Source organism: Cajanus cajan, chromosome 1, assembly GCF_000230855.2.
Source record: "Cajanus cajan strain Asha chromosome 1, NIPB_CcT2T_4, whole genome shotgun sequence".
Taxonomy (NCBI): Eukaryota; Viridiplantae; Streptophyta; class Magnoliopsida; order Fabales; family Fabaceae; genus Cajanus; species Cajanus cajan.
Genome location: NC_138517.1, coordinates 79788263 through 79812004, shown reverse-complemented (window position 1 = coordinate 79812004; position 23742 = coordinate 79788263). Strand labels below are relative to the sequence as shown.

The 23742-nt window shown below is 34.2% G+C and overlaps 2 protein-coding genes across 5 annotated transcripts; one reads left to right on the top strand and one right to left on the bottom strand.

Annotated features, from left to right (window-relative positions):
• The first annotated feature begins 425 nt into the window (after nucleotides 1-425).
• LOC109789368 (U3 snoRNP-associated protein-like EMB2271) lies at nucleotides 426-4284 on the top strand. Its single transcript, XM_020348297.3, has 7 exons — nucleotides 426-880; nucleotides 956-1295; nucleotides 1716-1940; nucleotides 2144-2372; nucleotides 2686-2864; nucleotides 3299-3364; nucleotides 4073-4284. Exons 1-7 carry the CDS (start codon nucleotides 516-518, stop codon nucleotides 4145-4147), a joined length of 1479 nt encoding a protein of 492 aa, XP_020203886.2. The 5' UTR covers nucleotides 426-515; the 3' UTR covers nucleotides 4148-4284.
• A 1303-nt stretch (nucleotides 4285-5587) lies between these two features.
• Nucleotides 5588-22729, bottom strand: LOC109789369 (SIT4 phosphatase-associated family protein). Of its 4 annotated transcripts, XR_014429740.1 has the most exons (20): nucleotides 22415-22728; nucleotides 20740-20843; nucleotides 19163-19249; nucleotides 19000-19075; nucleotides 18849-18923; nucleotides 18479-18532; nucleotides 14049-14108; nucleotides 13664-13780; nucleotides 11952-12046; nucleotides 11637-11839; nucleotides 10610-10707; nucleotides 10332-10435; nucleotides 10085-10250; nucleotides 9816-9938; nucleotides 9532-9614; nucleotides 8259-8400; nucleotides 7511-7540; nucleotides 7060-7130; nucleotides 6287-6909; nucleotides 5588-5917 (listed from the first exon to the last, which is right to left on the bottom strand). XR_014429740.1 is itself a non-coding variant. In XM_020348298.3 (19 exons), the coding sequence occupies exons 1-19, from the start codon at nucleotides 22451-22453 to the stop codon at nucleotides 6342-6344; spliced, it is 2295 nt and encodes a 764-aa protein (XP_020203887.1). In that variant the 5' UTR covers nucleotides 22454-22728; the 3' UTR covers nucleotides 5588-6341. The 4 variants fall into 4 exon arrangements, 3 of the variants coding, with proteins under 3 accessions (XP_020203887.1, XP_020203888.1, XP_029125266.1); XM_020348298.3 differs by having other exon boundaries at nucleotides 5588-6909; XM_020348299.3 differs by lacking the exon at nucleotides 7511-7540 and having other exon boundaries at nucleotides 5588-6909; nucleotides 22415-22729.
• Between the last annotated feature and the right edge of the window lie 1013 nt (nucleotides 22730-23742).

The window sequence follows — 23742 nt, the reverse complement described above, 5'->3', positions numbered from 1 at the left end:
AGGAAGAAGGGAAAATTAAAGATAATCTCTCTGTCTAAATTTCTCGTTCTAAGATTCTTAAGAACAATAAATTATGAAATTTTGCTCAAAATAAAAATTTTATATATCTTTTCTTTTAGAGTCAACTGAACCTTTAATAAAAAAATCCTCACAATTTATCCATATTATAAAAATAATATTTAAATTTTAAAGATAATATATATATATATATATATATATATATGAGTGAAATTTACCTCCATATAAAGAAAAAAATATATATACATAAAAATAAATATGAAATCAAATATAAAAATTATTCTCACAAAATCGAATATAAATATGAGGTAAATATCGAGTTACTCAAATAAAAGCAAAACCAAATTATGAGTGTGAATGTGTTTATAAAAATAATAAAATAATATTTAGATTCTATAAGGTGTGTGTTCTCTCTAACACTTAAACCCTAGCTACCTTCTGAAAACAAAAACCCTACTCACATTCTCACAATCTCAATCTCAATCTCAATCTCAATCATGCCGCGTAAGAAGAAAGACACTGACCCATTCTTCGCCAACGATTCCCGAAAACGCCGCAAACCTAATGATGACGAACAAGACGCTGAGATAGACAGCGACTTCGACGAAGACGGCTTCTTCGCCGCCGCCTCCGATGAGGACTCCGAGGAAGAAACCGGCGCCGAGGCGCGCAAGCGAATCGCGCAGGACTATATCCGAATGGTTCGCCAAATCTCGCAGAAGGAGAAGGAAAAGGAAGCCGACGAAGATGATGAAGAAGACAACGAAGATGCCGAGGGAGTGAGAGACTCGCTCGTAGCTCAGAAGTTGTTGAAGGAGCAACAAGAGGAAAGTGGACGCGTCAGAAGAAGCATTGCTTCAAGGTTTCATTAAGATGCATACAAATTGTTTGTGTTTTTGTCTTGATTTGAATGTAACCCTAAATGTTTGTTTTTTAGTGTGAAAGTAAGCGGTGACGGAGGATTTAGGGTGTTGGTGAAGCACCGGCAGAGTGTTACGGCGGTGGCTCTGTCTGAGGATGATTCGAAGGGCTTTTCGGCGTCGAAGGACGGGGTAATTATGCAGTGGGATGTGAATAGTGGGCAATGTGATAGGTTTAAGTGGCCCAGTGATTCTGTGTTGAAGTCCCATGGCTTGAAGGATCCGCAAGGTTCGGCTACAAGGCAGAGTAAAAATGTCTTGGCTTTGGCTGCGAGTTCGGATGCTCGGTACTTGGCCACAGGAGGGCTTGATCGCCATGTTCATATATGGGATACTCGCACAAGAGAGCATGTTCAGGTGCTTCTTTGTTCTTTTAAGTGAGTCATGACAGTGTAGGGTGCAAAGTGGCTGACATGTATTTTTGGGGGTTATTTGTGCTGGTAGGAGGGTAGTTGGTTGTTTAGTTTGGTTTTTGCTTGGAGTGAAAGAGGGGGTGTGTGCCTTGCTGCTTTTTCTATGTTACAATTTTTGTGGCTATTGTTGTATGTGTTGCTTTATCAAAATGCTTAGAGTAAGTTCATTGTGATTTGTTGCGTTGTGGTGGATAGTGAGTTGATCTGAATGCAAACTGGATCGTATATGGGGATAGATTGATTTGTTTGCACGGTATACACCGTGTTTGCAAAATCATAGGCCTTTTTGTAGCTAATATTTTTTTGGGGTCTTGGAATTGGGACTTGTTTTGCTTTTATTGGACCTTAATTTTGTTTTTTACAGGCTTTTCCAGGTCATAGAGGCCCTGTTTCTAGTCTGACTTTTAGACAAGGAACTTCAGAGCTTTTTTCTGGTTCATTTGATCGGACTATTAAGATATGGAATGTTGAAGACAGAACTTACATGAATACTCTATTTGGTCACCAGAGTGAAGTATTGAGTATTGATTGCTTACGCAAAGAAAGAGTGTTAACTGCTGGACGTGATCGTAGCATGCAATTGTTTAAGGTAACCTCTTCAAGATTTGGCTATGAACCATCACTTCCCTTCTCCTACTTTGCTCTATCCTTCCCCTTTTAATCTTTGTGTTGAAAATTTTCAAGTGATCAAGTGGAAATTTTTATCAGCTAAGAACTGTTTCTTGTGTTGTTCTGATTTCCCTTTTAGACTTGTTTTTGACCATTTCTTGATGTGTATTCTCCTTAATGTAGGTTCATGAAGAATCACGCCTTGTATTTCGTGCTCCTGCTTCATCCTTGGAATGCTGTTGTTTTGTTAATAATGATGAACTCTTGTCTGGTTCGGATGATGGAAGTATTGAGCTTTGGACTGTAATGCGAAAGAAGCCTGTTTACATTTTGAGGAATGCTCATGCTTTACCAGTGGATAGCGTGCAATCTGACCAAAAGGACAGTGAAAGACTACCCAATGGCAACCTAGGTAAATTTGAACGTTCATATTGACAGTTCCTTCAGTTCAAATTATTTTTGTTGTAGGAAAAATGCTTCTGATGTGTACAGCAACGTTTTTTCTTTTCTTTCTTTTACCTGGTTTTCTGAAAGTGTTGTTTCAGTTTCTCTGTGATTCTGCATTCATTTACTCTTTAATGTATGCACAAGTGAACAATGAACATATATTTTGCTCCTGGCCTAACTATTTCAACTCATATAATGCAAATGTTTGAACTTTTAATGCATGTGCTAGTTATAGTTAACCATGATTCTAAAGTCATACTGTTGTCATCACTTTGCAGAAAATGGTTACCATAATCCTGAGAATCATCATTGTTTGTCAGCTTTCTCTTGGGTCAGTGCAGTAACTGTTTGTAGAAACAGTGATCTTGCTGCTTCCGGGGCTGGCAATGGTTCTGTTCGATTATGGGCAATTGGAAGTGAGACCAAAGACATTAAATCTCTTCACAATGTGGCATTGGTAAGTGAAAGGAATAGCAACTAAATTCAGTTACTTTATCCTTGATAATTGATGCTTAGATCTTGATTATAGCTTCTCTTAAAAAGTCCTTTGCTTGTCTTGATCCTGTTAAATTTAGCTTTTTCTGTAAATTCCTTGTACTTAATTGAAGAACTCTTTCCCCTTCGACAAACCTCACTTATTTGTGCCATGCAATGTGACACAAGTTTTCTCAAAGAACATGGAAACCAGCTTCTATTATATACTTGTAAATTTGTATGTAGTCTTCGAACTTTTACATGAAAATTTATTAAGTTTTAATTTTGAAGTCAACGAATATCCAAACATGCAGTTCGTCATTTCTCTAGTATTGGATATACATATGTACCCGGTTTTATTTGCAGTTGAGAACTCCACTGACAATTTTACGTTTAATTAAACCTTTTGTATAACAGGCTGGGTTTGTGAATTCCTTGACTTTTGCAAAATCAGCAGAATTCTTAGTTGCTGGAGTTGGACAGGTGAAAATTTGCTCAAACCATGTCCTGCTTGTTTTTGTTTGGTATACTATTATGGAAATACTATATGACCATTTCAACTTTATATTTTGAAAGTTGGTCCTTTAGTTAAGGATTAATATGATAAGGAAATTGATATGAAGTTAACCATCTTATGTATATGATTCATTCGTGGTAATAGGTGAATTTATTGTGTTCCGTTCTTTTAGCTCGTGATTGTGAGACTTCTCTCATGTTAAGTGATTAAAATGACAGAATATATAAGATAAAAGTTTTCTTAGGTCCAAATTAGCTGCACTACCGGTGTGCACAAACTATTATGTATAACCACATTAGCAGATGGACCTTTAAAATCGTTTTCTATGAACAGATATTTCATTGTTTTTCTCCCTGATAGTGATGATGAAATTGACTAGTTTTATCTAGTAAATAACTTTTTACCATGTTGGTTATACGTAAGTTTGTAATGGGATATCAGTATAAAAATTCCAGAACTGTCTATGTATGTATGTGTGTGTGTGTGTATATATATATATATATATATGTATTTTTTTTTCCTGATATTAAACCTATACGACTTTATATGCAACAGATTGTGTAGATGTAACTAGCATATTTCCTCCAATGAATATGCATCTAATTGTGGGCAATATTACCGTGCTAGAGTGGGTTTTTTCTTATATGACTAAGATGTATCTGTGTGCAATGCAGGAACCTCGTCTAGGAAGGTGGGGACGTAACGCTGAAGCTCGGAATGGAGTTTCAATTCTTCCTCTTAAGTTATGAGTGATGAGGCAGTGAATATTGTGCCTTCTCAATTTTGACATACGAAATGTAACGTTGAGTTGAACGTCTGTCCGTGATCTTAATTATTTGTATCAATAACATTTTTTAGTCATTATTATAGCTAAATTATTGGTTTATGCCTGTTTTTAAAGCAAAAAAGGTCTATTTGGGTTAGGTTTACGTAAACCCAATTAAGAATTTCCTGTACAATTTTCCTTGACTCAACCTTCCAATGAAACAGTATCAAATAACACTTGACAATTAATGTGTACCAAATTTGTTCCTCCTAATTACAATGACATTTCACTATCCTGTTACATCAACCCCATACGCTAGTAAATATAGGAATTAGGTCGTACTTCCAAGAATAGCACTATTGAACGTAAGAGTCTACTAGGCCAGATTCGGTAGATTGTTGCATGAACAGCATGTTTAGATACACGCTTTTCCATCCCGTAAGGGCGTCCAAATTAGGCAACGGTTTTAAACTAAACATTTGTCCACATGAAGCAATCTTCCACAGTATATGCGTGTCATTTGTAGGAAAAAGGAAATTGTAAAAATTAGATTACTGTCCCGAAGAAAAATGAAAGAAATAATTATAAAAAAAAAAAAAAAGTGACACGTGACAAGATTGTAACCATTTAGGTAATCTAATGGTTGAGCGTTTATAAACTAAACACTCAGTTATTTACTACGGGAGAGGATCCAATCCGATGGTTTTATGCATTACTTGTGAATACCTTAACACACAGAAAAACGTAGGTTGCGATTATCTCGACATATACGTATAGAGTATAGATCTTTTTCATTTCCCGTTTCAAAGACGTAGGTTTTATGCATTACCCTAAACTCTATTAATAAAAAGGACTAATTATAAATAAATATTTTTTCATCTCAAATGTTATTATTTTCTTTTCTTTTTCATCTCATTTTTTCTCTTTCTTTTTCATCTGAAATCAAAACAAGATTCAAATTTGCTTACCTTTAATAACTTGACTTCAAATTAACAGGTTTATTATTACAATTTTTTAGAGTTAAATAATTAAAGACGAAAAAAAAAAATTTCCAAGTGTTTTATGCATAGAAGACAATGAAGGATAGTTGCCTATTATAAGAATGGTAACCTTAAGTCATAATGATAAAATTAAAGATAATTCTTTTTCCTTTTGTCTAATTAGAAATATTCCATTAAAACAATTATTTTTATTTCATAATTTTATTCCTCGAGACACAAATTTTCGCCGACAAGTCATTTTCATGTCTTTTATAGTTAAACGAAAGTGATTTTATTTTATAGTACCGTTTCACTACTTGGCGACAATACTTGAATTCACAATACTTGAATTCGGGTTTTACGACTCATTCTTACAGCAGAAGACGCCGGAGGGTATTACTGCAGCCTTTTTCATGTTCAGAGTAATATAACAACCAAAATCCTAAAATACCAAAACGTTCCAATGCATAACAATTCAATGCAACTCATTAAATCTTACAAGGTAGTCTCCCCTAAGTTAATATGGAAGAAATTTATTATACAATATACTGAAACTAGTCAATACAAGTTTCAGAACCCGAAGGTTCAAAGTACCAATGTAACGAATCTTCATCTGAAAAACTCGTAATTACAAGGCGTTCCCCCTTCCCTCCATTTTTTTTGGATCACTCTAATTTTCAACAAGCTTTCTCAGGTGCAACTCCATGTCAGCAAATATCCGAAGCTTTGCAATGCTAAAACCCCATGTAACCCGAGCTTGAGTAAGGAACCCCCTATATATAAAAAATCATCAAGGTCACTTTGAGGCGATTGTAGTAGTCAAGCAAGCAAGGAGGCCGTTTTTGTACCAAAACACTTGGAACGGAAAGAGGTATTTATATGAACAGTTAAAGAAGAAAAAGGTGGAAATTTAGTAGCACCTAATTGGGTGAGCTAAACAATTGATATGAACAGGTGAAGAATTCAGTAGCATCTAACAGCATGAACTAAAGCCTCATCAAACACTGAATTTCTAGCTTCAGAAGTCTTTGGTGGGAATGGAATTTCAATACTCCTATTAAGAAAAAGAAAAAGGGAAAAAAAGAGTGCAGAGAGGTTCTAAATGCTCTTGCCCAGCCAGACTCCAGTATGTATCTTCCCACCTGATTAATGATGCATGGTTAGCCACCCAAGCCAGTTCGCAGGAATTTACATTATCTACTCATTTTCAAATTGGACTCCTTTTTGGTTGTCAGTTGTGACGTCCTTGTTATTGTCTCCTCCCACCTCAGTGAATGAACTATCCACAGAAGTGGATTCACGTGAACTTGGATTTTCACTTCCTGTTTGAGGTGGCACTGAGGTTTCAATGCTCAAATTATTGAGAGACGCTGACGGGTCGGTAGCCATCTGCTCATCTTTTGTTAATGCAACACTGGATGACGGAGGTGATGATTCAGCTGCAGCAGGATCATTGTTCCCAAGTTGTCCGTTGGGAAGAACATCAGAAGGGTCATTTGCATCTGAAGATTCCCTCCATTGAACCCACTCAACCGGTTTATCGGTCCCCACATGTTCTAATTTAAGTCCTGCTTCTGGAGAAGAAGTTGCAGTGTCAGCTAACTCCTCATCTTCAACAGCAATAATATCATCTCCACTCGCTTTTACAATACCCTCCTCAGCATTAGGAGATGGAGAAGCAAGTGAACCAGTAGAGCGTTCATTGGCTACTCGATCTCTATCCTCCTCGAACGCAAACCAATTGGAATTTGTGAAAAGAGACCCACTGCATGAACCAAGGCAAAAATATTAGCTATATAAACATTAAAAGAATGTGAAAGAAAAGGACCTTTATTAGACACCAGGCATGACAGTTCAATTCAAAGTAGAAAACTGAAACATGTATGATCAACAACAACAAAGGCACACCATTTACCTTTCATGGTCATCTCCCAACCGCAAAGAAGATATAACAACTTCTGCAGATTCATCATCAAAATAGACATCCTGCAAGAAACATATTAAGTCAGATGTTTTATAATGATCGTAAATCAAATCTCAACCACAAATCCAAGCATAAACACGAGAAATCACCAAAAAAAAAATGAAAATGAAAGATAAACATGTGCAGACATATATGAAAGCATCAATTTACTAGGCAACTAAAGCTCCCTCTAGATAGGTGAACTTTATATGTGGTGCAGGGCATCAAGTCAGTATAAGACACCCAAGCAAGAGATTACTCATTCCATCTTTTAGGCAAATTTATTTACATAAGAAAATGTATATGAGAATTAACTTCCACGTATTCAATTATATACATTCATTTGATCATTTCAACTCATTTCCAAGACTAAAGATTAACATTTCGGACGAAAATATTATACCTCGTCATCTCGTTCAAGAGAACCATGAACCTGAACACAAACATATTATAGGTCAGGAATCAAGAGCCAATGAATAGAACTACTGATGAAACAATCTGATAAGCAATAGTAGTATCACAAACCATAAATATAACAGAACATGTGTAATCAAGTAATTAACATCTAAAAATGACATCAGCCATCAGGAATTAATGTTTCTATAATAAGAAAGTTGTGACTGATGAGATAGGTAACGCTCAGCTCAATCACCAAGTAAAATGCACAGAAAAGAACAAATCAGCCACTTGTAGGACAAAATTCCCATTAGCAATTAGGCAAAAAAAAAGATCAGTTGGTGTACAGAATTTGAGAACAGACTGTATTAACTGTCAGCAAGTAACATAATTCCTATAGTAGAGTCTGAAAGTTGAGCAAATTCAAAAAAAAATGCTGGCAAAACTATATGCATTTCATTCTACTCTGATTTTCTAGGACGGAAAGGACTTGACTGTTGCAAATCACTTTCTCAGAGTTGTAGGCTGTCTCAAATAGCTGGCATGAAAGTTTTCAGATATTATTTTTTAAGTTTTTTTGAACACCGACTGAGCCATTATATTAAGAATTAAATCTTCTGATATAACACACCATAGAAATCATCTTTGTAGGTTTTCCAAATGTATCTGCTCTCCCATTCAGAGCTTTAAAAAAAGACAATATGAAATGCACATTCAGCTGCAGGCATACAGGTGGTCCCTAAAAATGACTGTACCTCATCCATGTCATCGTTATTGTAAATGCCATAACGGAAGGCCTGACTTAAGTTATTTGCTAATGCCGCAACATCATAGTCCCGATCTTGATAATCATCCTCGTCACTATCCCTATTTCTGTCATGCAATGCTGTTGGTCTCCTGTAACAATCGATTAATTTAAAATCATCAAGGGTCTCTTAGAAAACAAAAACCACGTGATATGACCTACATTGAAGCTACATCAACATATGATCATTCCCAAATAATGAGAGATATACAATAACAAATCAAGATTGTGCTCAAGCTCCAAGCTCCAACTATGTATTTCACATGACAAATCAGCAAGTGTACGACAAATCAGCACAGCACTGGTGTCACTTTAAAAAGGGATGGTATTGTTCTAGCAAAAAATGTAGAAATTCTGGTTTATCCACAGAACAAGGGTTTGGAAATATCTACACATAGCAGTTATTTTATAATTATCAAAAAATTGGACTTTAATTCTATCATCGCTACAACCTGGTGGGATAAGGTTGTCATAATTCTATCATCATAAAATTACCTAAAATATCACAATAAAATCAATATCCAATTGTGGTTAACTGTCTTTTTCTACATCATGGTCCCAAAGTAAAACATCTTGCATTTATTCAGCCCATTTTGTTTCTGTAAGAAGGAATACATCATTCCTCAATTTGAATATTATTTTAGATATCAGTGTTGAATAGACCCACGTCGCTTGCCTCAATTCTTGGAGTGCAGTTTATATATTTGTTGAGCAACTTCACTTAAGTAATTGGTTTTGAAATGGAGTCTATCATGGTATCAAAGCCTTATAGCCCATTTCGGTAGGCAACTGTGAAGGGAGAGTCCCACATTGCTTGCCTCAATTCTTAGAGAGCACTTAAATATCTGTTACGCAACTACACTGAAGTCAATTGGTTTTGATATGGAATCTAACAATAAAGGCTTTATTATAGAAGTGCAAGAAGAAGGTAATTCTGGAGCTCAAAGTTATCTTGGTTCAGTGAGGCAATGATCTATACCTCTAATGGAAACATTTTCTTGATAGAGGAATGTATATTATGCTCCAATGGTTGTAATAGTTGCTATCACTGAAGTTTATAGTTCAAGAAGAGGAAAATGTCCAAGGATTCTAGTAGGGACTTCTAAAAGCATGATGTCATTCAAAGAAACAGAAAATCTTAAATTTCAGCTCATTCAGATAGTGGAAATGCAGATCAACCATGGGATATAACAAAACAATGCCAGTTAAGAAATGCAACATACCCACACGCCCATTGATAGACATTTTCCACAGCATTGCGACTTGATAAAACATTCAGGTACCAATCTGTCCATTCACTATTTCCCTGTCAATTTAAGAAGTTTGATCATGAGCTTAAAGATTATGTAGTTAACATTTAATATAATTTGTGCAAGTACATATTAGAACATCAGAAATCTAATAGGAAAAGAAGAGAATTGATCAACATATACCAAATAACATAATGGTAGAAGTTTGAACACTAAAAAATCCTACCACAGAACTCCCTGGAGACATAGTAACAGACCTGCAAATGTTCCTGAATCACACTGTTGTTATTCCCTAACTGGACAAGTTTGTTAGATATACGGGTTAAGTGTCCTATGCATCCTATCCTGGGCGGTGATTTACCCTCAGCAGGTATTGCTGGCTGCATGAAAATTTGCAGAAACAAATTGAAAAGTTAAAATATTTATCCATCCCATAAGATTTTTTACTTTTCATTAAATAGTTGTATCTAAGCATAGACAAAAAAAAACACGATTGCAATAGAAATTTAGGGGGGAGATTGTGTACCTTGTTTGGCTCAACCTGGAATGTGGAATGCCTTTCTGCTTTAATAATTTTTCCAACAAAATCACAATCACGGAGAAGATGTTCCAAAAGAGAAGAATTCTTGCTCTCAAAGCAAGATATTATAATGCTTTCCACATGGTGATGCAGAAAGTTATTGTATGGGTACCTACCACATTCAAACATTGTAGCAAGGCATAAGATCAAATGACATGGCACAAAATAACAGTATTGCTATTACTAAACTTACTCAAAGAACAAGTGTATAATTCTCTGTACTGCTCCAAGATCAATCAATTTCTTCTCAGCAGCTTCACCACCAACAGTTACTAAAACTGATATAAACTCTACAATCTGAAAGAATATATGTTCAGTTAATATTATGGCAAAGCTGCAATATTACGTTTTGACATCATCCAAGATCATGAGCACCAAACATTAAAAAGGCAATTGTTCTAAACACAATACCAATTTACTATCAAAGTCATACAAATAGACAAATGCAACAATTTCAAATAACTAGTTTACCTTTAAGCGATGTTTACCAAGTGGTGGTTGTAACTTGCCATAGGTAGTTAGCAAGATATTTTCAGCAGAGGAAATATCTAAAAGCTTGAGTAAATCACCTGCAAAAGTAGGAGCCAGATCAGCATTTTTTCCGCTGTAGAACAAGTAACAATAAAATTATAAAAATACCCAAATAATGTACATCCAACAGTGTAATGTAGCATAATCAATTTAGCTGATTGAAGTGAACCCACTTTCTCCATGATGAAATAAAACTCACAATTTAATATAACATGAATTTTACATGTTAGATATGAGTATTAGTGACCTGGCTTCTAACCTAACTGAAAAGAATGAAAAAAACATGTCTTGGGGGGGGGGGGGGGGGGGTGTTTGCATGAAGCAATAGAGAGAGCATAGCAGTACGAAGTTCAAAAGAAATCAAACCAATAAAAAGTTGCATATATGAAGATCGAGGTTAAGTTGCTTTCTGTTCATGTATTCAGAAAACTATTTCCACTAAAAACACTGTTAAACCGTCCAGAAATGTGTCCATTAATCAAAATTGTCGACATATTAGAGTTGAGTAAACCCTAGAAGGCATATTATGTTGCAAAGATAAGTAACCATACACAAATGGAAACTTGAAGCTATGACCTATTATCTGCAATTCACCATTGAAAACATTTGACTAATTACTTAGGCACGCTGCTCCGTTCAATGGTTACTTTGAATTTTTATCTAGTGAAAGAATTGCCAAAAACACCAATATACCCTTAAACAGGAGAACCGCATATTAGCCTCTGCAGTTTCAGCTGCATTAACCAGGTAGCACCAAAACATCATCCCACTATGAGCCCAGCTGGCTGCCATGAGAAAATCTCTGCACCATGGTATTTCAGTGGCAGTTTGGCTGAAATATGGCACTACCATTTGCCACAGTGGCTATTTGCGAACATTATATAGAGCTCAGCATTATAACACTAACAAGATGAATTTGAGACATAGAATTTAAGATGAAGGTCAAACTGGATGGAGGAAGTCTTACCTAGGCTTTCTAGCATGCCTTCAACAGTCTCAGGATTTGCATTTACAGTGGATCCATTAGTCATTTGGCGATTATATGTAAAATAAGCTCCAAAAGTATGTCTCTTGGGGTCTAGCAAAGATATGCATACAGATAAAGAGTTAACAAGAACAGATTTTGGCCGAGAGACTTCCAGAGCATGACGAAATAATCTTCCTATAAAGCTGCAAATAGATGATAAAAGATGTTGGTTCAAGAGGAAAAAGATGCATAAACGTCAAGTGATAAATACTGATGTAAGACAACAACAACAAAAAAGTCATGAAACAAACCTACCTAGGGCTGGAGATTTTTGCAGAAAGCCCTGCTGGAGCAAATCGTGTAATTGCACAGAGAGTTTCAGCTGCATTAGAATGAACTTCTGGAGAATCCTGTAAATGCCACACCAAAAGAATGTTTAGTCAATGTGAATGTATTCAGTGGCCTTCTTGATAAAGATAATACATGGTTATATACATTATCCTTATCCCATTTATAGTATGTACTAATTGTATTCATCTTTATAGGTTAGAGGGGGTTTAAGGAGGTTCTGTCAGAGAAAAGTGCAGTACAAGGACAAGTAAAACATAGATATCCTTGTGCATTAAACAAAAAAGATACAGTACAAGTGAAAATGCTTACCAGTGCAATACAGCTATTTAGTCATATAGCCTGGCAGCAATAAAAATTATCCTACCTCATAACGATAGTGCAGACAAAATACTATGCTTAATACATAAACATTCTAGTCCAACAAAACACAAAGCATACGATATGATTGCTTGCTCTCAACCTAAATATTTTCTGTGTGCTTTCATAGTTAAGTCGGGTGCTTCTGCTGATCTCCATATATTTTATACAATTGTATTTGCATTTAAGTAAATACTTCATCCAGACTTGATTCAACATTTTTATAATATTTATTCCACAAACAGAAATGTTATAATTGTTGGAAACATCAGAGATATTTTTTAAAGGTAAAAATTAGGATAGGTTTCTTGTGATGTGTCCCTATTAGTGTTATTTCTGTATTTCCTTTTTAGGCATAATCTTTACCCTAGAAAAAGGGAGATTAGTAAATGTACAACACACATAATTTACAGTTTTCTTTTTCAACTTTCTCATTCAACTATAAATATAAATAAAATTTTAACCACATGAACAAAACATTGTTGTCAATCCCAAATAGTAATGTTGTGCAGCTGGCCCTGTAAATGCTATATAGCCAGACTGTGAAGACCGCAAAGGCCACTATTATAACCAAATACCAAATAAATTAAAGGGTAAAACTTAGAAGAAAAGACTAGTGAGATTTAAGAGCATTTTTGTACAGAGAAAAAAAACAATGCTAGGACAGATCAAGGCAAGGCAGTAAAGGTCACAGTTGGCCAGAAACAATGACAAATACGCCAGAAAATGTTCAGAGATCTCAGAATTGATTAGAAACTATGGAGAGCAGTGGCTGCAGAGGTTGGGGGTGGACAACTGTCACAAGTATAAAACAGCCTAAATGACACTATTTCATCGTTAAAATAATTTTTTCCAACTCACTCCAATAGCACTCACTCCAGATGCAACTCTGATTTTGTCAGCTATTGCAACCAGCCGCTTCACAACACAATTCTGCGATAGCACCACTATTTGGTGCTATTGACAACTATTTAAGAAAATATAACTCAAATGAAGAAAAACATGATGCGGGTAGTACTGCATCACTCTAATAAAAAAAGTTGATACAAGTCAAATGGGGTACAATGATTATCATTTAAGTATAAACTGACAGTGGCAAATAAAACTTCCTTAAAGATTAAATGTTCCATCTGAGCATGAAAATAATATAGCATCAATGCTTAAACATTAACATATTTAATTCACTTATTGGAATCGCGTCATCTTTTTAATAATTTTTAATTTTATCCATCCAAATCCAGTAACACAACTTCAGACTTTGAAATGTTGAACATATCAAAATCATCCAGTAGAGATTTTAGAAAACTGAGGATACTCACCGAAGAACTGAATTTATCCACAATCATCTCAAGCACGTTGCTATCTTCAATCCAATGCATTGCATCCACATTACTTACATACATATGTTCATCGGCACCAATAAGGCGTATCAAAACCTGGTATTATTTAGGAGAAAAAGATTACCACTAAAACTATAAGCATACAAAAACACACAAGAACATAATGTAGAGAGGAACAGAAATTTTCACCAATGAAAGTAATTGATTGTTTAAGATTTAAAATACTAACTCCCATGAGCATGTATCAGCAATAATACAAGTAAAACATAACATTTGAACTTGCAGAAAAAGCAAATCAATGACAAAGCTTAACCAGTGAGTACAGCATTTAAAAAATAAAATAAAAGTTGTCAAAAAAACCAACCTCCATGATAGATGTAATTCCAATCAACTCAACTAGTTTCTTCACAATTTCCTGGTGATCCTGGATAGTCATAAGGACAACATATCAGATAACTGATAAGTGCAACCAATGGATCCTTAATACAACAATGAAAATAAGCAATCATTCCGTTTTCAGTCCATTACTGGAATATAGAACACCAGGAAATACTCCCCAAATTGTTCAGCATGAGTGAGGAAAATTTGTGGCATATCTTTCGAGTTCCAACACATATCACACTTTTTATGTTAGTTTTGCTAATATATAACTCACAGCATGAGTGAGGAAACTTTGTGGGATATCTTTCGAATTCACATGTAACCCACTTTTGCTGCAGTATTTATGCTATTTTAAAAGCACGAACAAGCGTGGTGAAAGTCTGTACTCTGTAGGGTATTTTTCAGTTCTCAAGCTTAACACCTATTCTGACAGTTATAACCATAAATGTAATGGAGAATAAAAGAAATGGACATGCAATATGACCTGGTTAAAATTACAGTGAAGTAAATGCCAATGCCCACAAGCCACTCAACCCTCAAAGCCTAATCTCAATACAAACTATTGGAGATTCCCCATAGGCTAGTGTTATGGCCATAATAGAGTATATAAGTGGAAAGCAATCATCACATTACAAATCAATTTTGTAAGATTGAGTTGGGGTCATATTATTCATTTATTTATTATATCATTTTTTATTTTAGTTATTATTTAGTTTATTACATTATATATTGTTTTTTAAAAAAATTATGATTATACTTTTAATATTGTTATATTTTTATTATTGTTATTCTTCAATTTATTATATATATATATAAGCTAAATTGGGCTCAAATTGAGGCCTAACAAATCAAACCAGAAAAAGAGAAATCAAAGAAAAATGTTTGGGCCCAATTCCTCTAATAACAACCCAAAGACCTATTAGCTTCACTTCTGACTAATGAGTGATAATGGTGCCTCCGTTGAGAAAGTTTCAGTGCAACTACAAACCTAAGGCAAGAGAGAGACCCAAGTCCCAAATGTGTAAGTCATGAGTGATCCAATTGTGACATTAGTGATCCGATGGCAATTGAAATGCAATGGCTACAACAACAAACCACTACAATGGTATCAATGTGAAGTGGAGATTTGGTTGTTGCGAAGATGAGGCACAAGGGCACACAATTCAAAGGTCAAAGAAGTGTTGTCAATGGAAGGGAACTTGCTTTCAAAGGAGAAATAGAATGATTTGTCTCGCTGGAACCGATATTGAATGTAGTAAATCATGATCCCAGTACGATCTCACTCACCAACAATCTTGAGTATGATCCAACTCAATAGTGGATGCTTCACTCATAAAATCATGCGGTACCACAAGGTTGATCGCGATTTTAACAACATTCTTCAACACCACATAAGCTCCTCGAAAAGTGTGTTAGGTTACAATGTTGGCTTGCAAGGTTTGATAGATGTTAAGTCAAAAACCCAATACTAAGTTAAAGCATTCTACCCATTCAATTGTATTCTCATCATCATCAATAAATGAATCAACTAGGACTTCCATTCCCATTATTTGCCCTTGAAAGACTTTGTTGCTATGTTCTTGAAAGTGGGAATTTTAATACCAAGGCACCCTTATGGTAAAAGAATATCATGGAATTCTTAATGGGTTGTGGATCAAGTTGAACCATTACCAAAGTCTGAAGATGTGTAAAACCAATGCCACCAAACATGAGGAGTTTGTGTAAAGAGAGAATTTTCAAGTCCCCACATGGTAGAAACCCAAAAATATGACCCACTTGGAGATTAGTCATGCTTGATGAAGGGAATTCCAATTCATGCTTAGCTATGGAAATAGGAAAGGGATCCTACAAAGGGCCAACCTCTAGACAAAAATCTCTCACAAAGGATGGGGAGTATTGCACATATTGTAAAAAACCATATCATACTAAGGAGACATGCTACAAGCTTCACGAAAGGGAGAAGGTCCCTAAACACATGGGTGGAAACCAAGGAGCCACATTGAAATGGGTAAACCAAACCACATCAGATCATGAGGAAGTAGATCCACCAGCTGCCCAACCTCAACTCGAATAGGATATTATAGCCTGCAAGGCAAAAAGCCTTAAGATGCTAATTGGATCCGTGAGTAAGCCTTCTAACTCATGTACCCAATCCATGAAGGGAAAGAGCTCTTTCAATACCTTTGGCTCCAAGGCAACAAATCACATGCCCCCTTTTTCTACATATTTTGCATCATACTCCACTAACAAGCAATTTATCAAAGTTACTAATGGAGATTGTGTGCCTATTGTTGGCTCTAACAACGTTCAAAATAAAGTCCTCCTTTTTTTACAGTGTTTTGCATGTTCTGAAATTGGCTAATGACCTTATTTTCATACATAGGCTTACAAAAGACTTGAATTGCTCAATAAAATTTTTCCATTCTCAAGCAGGATGGGTAGTGCTTCTTGTAACTCAAGAAGACTAATGACAAAAAAAGGAGTTACCCTTAAGCCAACAAGCAAAGTCAAAAACATGAGCTTCACCCCAAATATGGATTTACCACAAACTACATGGACATCCTCTTTTTAGTTCACTTAAGCTTTTATTTCATTACTTGTTTGCAAGAGTTTGTCGAGTCTTTTCACTTTGATATTTGTTATTGTAAAACTTTTCCTCTTAATAATAAAAGTGGTTCTCATTTTGATTTTATACATTCTAATATGTGGACCAATTGTATAATCAATATATGGCACAAAATGGTTTGTGACCTTTATTGACAATTCTACCCAAATAACATAGACCTATCTTATGAAAAATAATTCTGAGGTTTGTCAAATATTTGTCCGTTTTTGTTTTGTCAAAAATTGGTTTGGTAAATCAATTAGATAAATTGGGTCAGATAATGGTATAAAATACGTTAGTCTTGATGTCTCTAATGAGATAGAAATGGACCCATAATAAAGTTAAATTTGAGGAGGAAGGCCGGTCCTTTGGAAAGAAATATCAAAGGAAGGAGAAACCCACTTTGGTCTGACAGCAAGTCAAGTCATTTGGTTTTAAGGTGGGTGTCCTTGGAGGTAACACCGAGGAGACAAGTTAGTGATGATATGTCTATAGTCTATTGCTTTGAGGGGAAAAAAGGTCATGTGTTAGATACCCTATTTCTCAATATGTTTGCATAACCATCTCTCTATCTAGCATCAGAGTTGTATTGTTGCCATTAATTGATGCAATAAAAGTGCCAACTTCAATCCAAGAGGCTATGACAAATGAACGCTAGATTCAAGTCATGAAGGAGGATACAAGGGCTCAAAGGTAGTTGAAAAACCTAGAGACAAGAAGGTTTTAGGGTGTAGATGGACATTCACAATAAAGTACAAATCCAATGTGACGATAGATCGATACAGAACAAGATTGGTGACAAAGGGATACACCTAGACCTATGAGGAGACATGCCCCAATAGCAAAGATGAATACAATGAGTCATTTTTTCCCTAGCAACCCATTTTAGCTGGGACATGCAGCAATTCAATGTTAAAAATCTTTTCTTCATGGAGACTTGGAAGATGTTTACATGGAGATCCCATCAAGTTTTGAATCCCAAAATGAAAAGCACAAAGTGTTCAAACTAAAGAATGCCTTTATATGGGCTAAAGCAATCTCCTTGGGTATGGTTTAGAAGATTTACTCGAACCATGATTTCCCTACAATATAAACAAAGCTACATTTTCTTCATAAGACATTCCCTTGCTGGCAAAATCACCCTTTTAGTTTATGTAGAAGATATGATCATTCCAGGTGATGAGATAGAGAAATTGACCTTTAAGGATAAATTGGGGAGACAATTTGAAATGAAGGACTTGGGGAAGTTTAAGTATTTTCTGAGGATAGAAGTTGCCTACTCCAGAAAAGGAATTTTTATCCCTCAAAAGTATGTCCTCAATCTTCTCAAAGAGACAAGAAAGCCAGGATGCAGGACCTCAAGGATCCCAATTGAACAAAATCACAAGATTGGACGTACAGAAAGTTCACATGTAGAAAAGTCTTGACACTTGGCACAAGAGATTGGTAGGGAAGTTCATATATTTATCTCACACTTGACCAGATATTGCCTATGCTGTTAGTAGTAAAAATTCTTAGTTGTTAGTGAAGCCATATTAAATCAAAATCAGTAACAGACTTGAGGGATTTGCATTAATAAAACAATAACACATTTTTTACAGAATCATGTCATAAACATAATATAATACATTCTAAAAAGAGGACAACATGAAAAACTGATGTTTTTTCAAACCAACCAACTAGTGTTATTTAAAAGAAAATGTATCATGTTCTGCAATAATCTATTGCACACAATAGTTCAATGTGATAGCGATACAGCATGGCCAACATATTTCTGAATAAAAAAAATTAAGAAGTTGTGAACTTACTTGAATATATTGCATGAAAGGAACTGTCTTACGTAACAACAGGCATACAACTACCTAGCAGCATAAGAACTTAATAAATACAATGTCCAAGATTACTTGTAAAAAGAACTGTAAAATAGAAGAAAAAAAATTAATAACAAACGAGAAAATAAAAGAAAATTAAACAGTGTATTAAGTTCAAATCTCAATGGTAAAGGATTGGTCAACTCAACCAGAATTAGTCCTTAAGTCAAATAATTTTAGAGTAAGAGAAAAAGTTAACTCATTAGTTGGCAGGCATATTTCTGGGCAAGCTCAACTCTCCCCACGACAAGTAATTCTATAGCCTAATCAAACATGCAGTAACATTCAAATTTCAATAAATCAGTACCTTGCTAAAATATCCAGCTAGTAGGTTAGTATGGGAGTGATTTGGATCCAGAAAGGAGAAGAACAAATTCATTAACTGCCAAGAAGAAATGAAGTCAGCACTCCTAAAAATATTACCAACAAAAAAGGGTTTTGAAGTTCTGATGTCTTACTTCCTCATCCTCTACAAGGGTTTTGAGTATGACATCAATTTCGCAGGTAAAAATCTCACACGCAATAAAAGGAAACCTGTTATAAATTAGTAGGTAGCATTAAGATATATAATTACAGATATCCAGCTAAAGAGGAACTTAATCTCCAATTTGAGCAACCTACTTAAAAGATCGCTTCTTTTCTGCATCATCAGGAGCTTCTTCAATGATGTACCGTATCAATTGTTCAACCTGAGCTCTTCCAGACAAACTGCAACAAGCAGCATAAAACTTCATTAAGTGCAAATGAATTAAAAGGCTAGTGTAGTCAGTTAATTACACAACAATAAAACACCAGTTGAAAGAAAGAAAAAAAAAACTGGAAAAAGGAACAATTTATCCAATGCACACCTATGTTATCAGTATCCAAGACAAAGGAATCTATAATTTAAAAGCTTATAGCAGAAAAAGATAATCCAGAAGTCATCAGATATAGACTACAACATTCAAAAAACTATCTGCTAAATTCAAGAGGGGAAGATTCGGTGTGCATCAAATTATCCCATTAAATACTTTAGAAAAAGGAAATAAAGCATTTTATTAACATCTTTAAAAAAGAAAGTCATACTGGGAGCTGCACCGAAGAGACAACCCCACACCCTTCCTTTCAAACAAATGACAAAGAACGAAGTGCAATTGCTAGAAGTCTAAAACTTTACTACAGTAGGAAATAGGAGTGTCTATTAAAATCTAAGCTTTAAAAACAAATCATATATTTTCCTATTTCCTTAGTTTCCATATTTCCTAATATTTTCACTATTTGTTTCTTTATTCAGCTAGGAATAGGATTATGATCTGGTATTAGAATAAACTAGGGCCGGTGCTTCATGCTTTATATCACATTGTAATTGTAATACATAAAATCATATCAACAATCAAATTCATAGTATTTAGTTTCTATTCTCTCCTTTTCCTCTCTATATTCCTAAAACCTTACAACTTCATCACTGTACATTTTATATTATTATGCTTAAACACCAATAACAAAAAGACAATTTTATAAAAAAAAATTGTGCTTCCAAACTTTCATTTTTGTTATGAAATTCTTGTCCTTACAAAAAAAAATACAACGAAACATAAGTTTACTATGATGAGAGCCTCATGCACTGGCCCCCTTTTTAACATTAGTATGTATGAGTTAAATTATACAAAGAATCTCTTCATTCTTTATTATCCTGATTCCTGTACCAGATTGAGTTGTAGACAAAAAAAAGTAAATGAGTATTAACTAAATGATTAGTTATTCACAATAATTACAATTAAAAAAGTATCATCCCTATTCATTATCACAATTCACAACCAAACTGACACGTTTTCAAGTTTTGAATCAGATTATCAAAACTCAAATTAAGAGAACTCACAAGTCAATAAAATGAAAACTCAAACCCATACTTAGTTTCCTAATCTAATTAATTAGAACATAAAAGATAAAGTCTAAATTGCTAAAAGGTATCACTTTAATAATTTCAAGAAAGTCACTTCATTATCTCATCTCACCCCCAAACAATAATACTATCAAGTCAAAAGTCTTTATTCATAAGTCAGTTTTTTTTTATTCTGATAAAACTTATTATAATTCACTTCTTAATGATAATTTCTGCAAAACTAAAACAGAACAAGAAAAGCAAGAAATCAACTAAAAAATACATCATAATAATTTGAAATAAGAAATACATTACTAATAGCAGAAAAGAGCATTACAAATTTATAAGGCGACTGTTAAGAGCTTTGCATTCCTGAATAATTTCATCCTCATCAAGTAGTTCATCCAAAGTAAAATTCTCCCTGTCCAAAATGGTCTCCACCTGCAATATGGTACACCAAATAAACCAGTAAAATCTCTACACCAATAGGTATCTAAAAATTAAATATTGTATATATCTATTCTAGCCCCCAAAGAAACAAGCAATAAAATAATGCAAATTAATAGTTGTAAAATCAAATTAACATGGAATTTACTGGCCATACAAAAAATTTTAATTTGAGATCTCATTCTTATCTGCCAATAAAAACACCAAGAAAACATAATGCACAGTAGCTTAAAGCAGAATTGCTGATCCCTACTGCATTTTCTCTTTCCACCCCACCACAAGGGCTGTAGTTTATTCTTATGCATTCACTTTACATGATTTGGAAAATAAATTATTATTAGACAGATTATAATCTTACACTTATATACAATTGAGTCCAACACTATTTGTCACAAATGTACTAACTTAAATTCAATTCACACTTCATGTTACAATTATCTTTTACTGATTCTACTTGGCACTTTTACACTCTTCCATGGCAAAAATTTGCATAAGCAATGTGATTTAAATAAACAATATAGCTGCTAATCTACTCTGATAAAAGCCAATCTCCCTTCAAGAACAAGAATGAAAGGTGGTTTTTCAAGCCTTTCTGAACCATCACAAGGTACATGCTAACATTTGTGTGCATAAGAATTGAACATCTATAATTCTTTTTTTTTTTTTACTTTATCTTGTTCTCTAATATAAGTTTCTTTTCCATTTTGGATGAAACCTTTTCCTCCTATTGATTCACTTTCCCTCTTTTTCTAATAAACTCAATTTTACAACAAAAAAACTACTCATGTATATAATTTACTGATCTCAGGGAAGGGGAAGAAAGATGACAAAAATTAGTCAACAGTAGCATAAAAGATATGATGTTTGGAATATCAAAGAAAACATCACGAATGTATGAAATACTTGTGAGTTGTGGCACAATGCATTCTAAGAAATTCTGAAGTAAGGTAGTATTATTATTACCATATTTTAACATCACTGAAAATTCTCACTAGCAAGCATCGTCTAAACTGCAAACATTAGTTCCATTCATTTATCCATAAACAACACGAATCCTTAGCCCTCCACAATGCTCCATTGATCATTCACACACTCCTCGGTCATTACTGATCGTGATATATCATTTTCACAATCACTCAAAGGAAATCTCAGCCAACAACAATCCCCGACTATCATTAGCTCATCACTACATCTAGATTTTCAAAACCCACAAGTACAGACACTACCCTAGTGTTCTGGACCTAACGTGACAGTAACCACAAACTTGCCAAAACATCAAAAGGCATCGCTGCATAATCAGGAACGGAGTTACACGCACCAATTCAATTAATCAAAGTATCCGATTCAAAAATAAACAAATTAGAGAAGAACAACGTTTAGATCACCGTAGAGTAAATTAAAAACAAAAACCCTCTAAATCGTCACACTTTTTCCCAGAAAACAAACAGAAAATCAAATCCAAGCAAACACGGAATCGAGAAAACAACCGAAACCACCAGCAATTCACGAGTCAGTGTCCAGGCAGCTTACGAGAAGAAATGAAAAAATGAGAGTGAATAACTCACCGGAGACGCCGTGGACAAGCCTGCCATGCGCCAAAACATGTTGAATTTCTGAAGAAAGGGCTCCGAATAAAGAAACCCGAAATCCGAAAACGGATCTGGCAGCGCAGAAACCCTAGCGCTCTGCCCCAAATCGAATTGGAGGAATTGTTATCGGAGCAAAAACCCTAGAATCGGGAACGATGAGACGGAGGGAGATCGAATCGAAAGAGTGTGTGTGAGAGAGAGAAACCAAAAACAACCTTCAATCGCGGGAGAAAGATTGTTTACAAGTGATGAATGAATAATAGCATCACAATTCACAACCATCATCATGTATCATCGTATATATATTTTCTGAATTTCAATTAAATTCAAATTTAAATAGCTGGTGCCAGGATTTATTTTTCTTTATGCATATTTACTAAATTGTTAATTTAATACAAAAATTGGCCAATTTTTTTATTTAAAAATAGATAGAAACTATGTGGGAATTAATCATTGGTTGTGATTCTGAATTATTAGATCGACACAGATGGAGCGCTTGTTTAAATTATCAAAAATAATTTTGAAAAATCAGTAAAAAAAATATTATTATTTGCAAAAAAAACTGAGAGTTAATAAAATACACTACATATGATTGCTCCTCCAAAGTTGGAGAAATATTATTATTGTCCACTTGCCAGCAAGAAGCATTCAAAACTTTTTGGATTATCAGTTCCTTGTGAATTTCTATCTTTACTTAAGCTTGTTTTCGTGTTTAAATTTTGTAGTCATGTCTCGGTCTTTTTTGAAAATATAGAATATTCCATAACCAAAAATTAAATAACTAATTTCTTGAGACACAAAAATTTATTTGAAAAATTAACTTTTTTTAATGAATTTATTCATATAAATAAATTAAGAATCAATTCTCTAGTCACATGGTTAATAGGTCATGTGACACTTTTTATTTTTGTTTTGATAATTCTCTCTCAAGACTCATTTAGGAGTCTCAATTTTATGTTTAAGTAGTTCATTAAATATAAGTGTTAAATCATAACTTTAAGTTAAAAAAAAGTGTTTATTATCTATCTCTATAATTATTATTTACTTTTTTAGTAATGTGAGTATATATATATATATATATATATATATATATATATATATATATAATTTATTAAACTAAAATAATTTATAAATAAAAAGTTATAAATATAAACGAATAGTTATTTTTAAATGGTTAAAATAAAATAAGATACATATATAACTTTTTAAATGGTCATGAAGCTATTAAGTATTATCATTGATTATTGTAGACACCTAATTTCGTCCAGATTTTAAGCAAGGACTTTTATTTTGAGAAGAAGAGG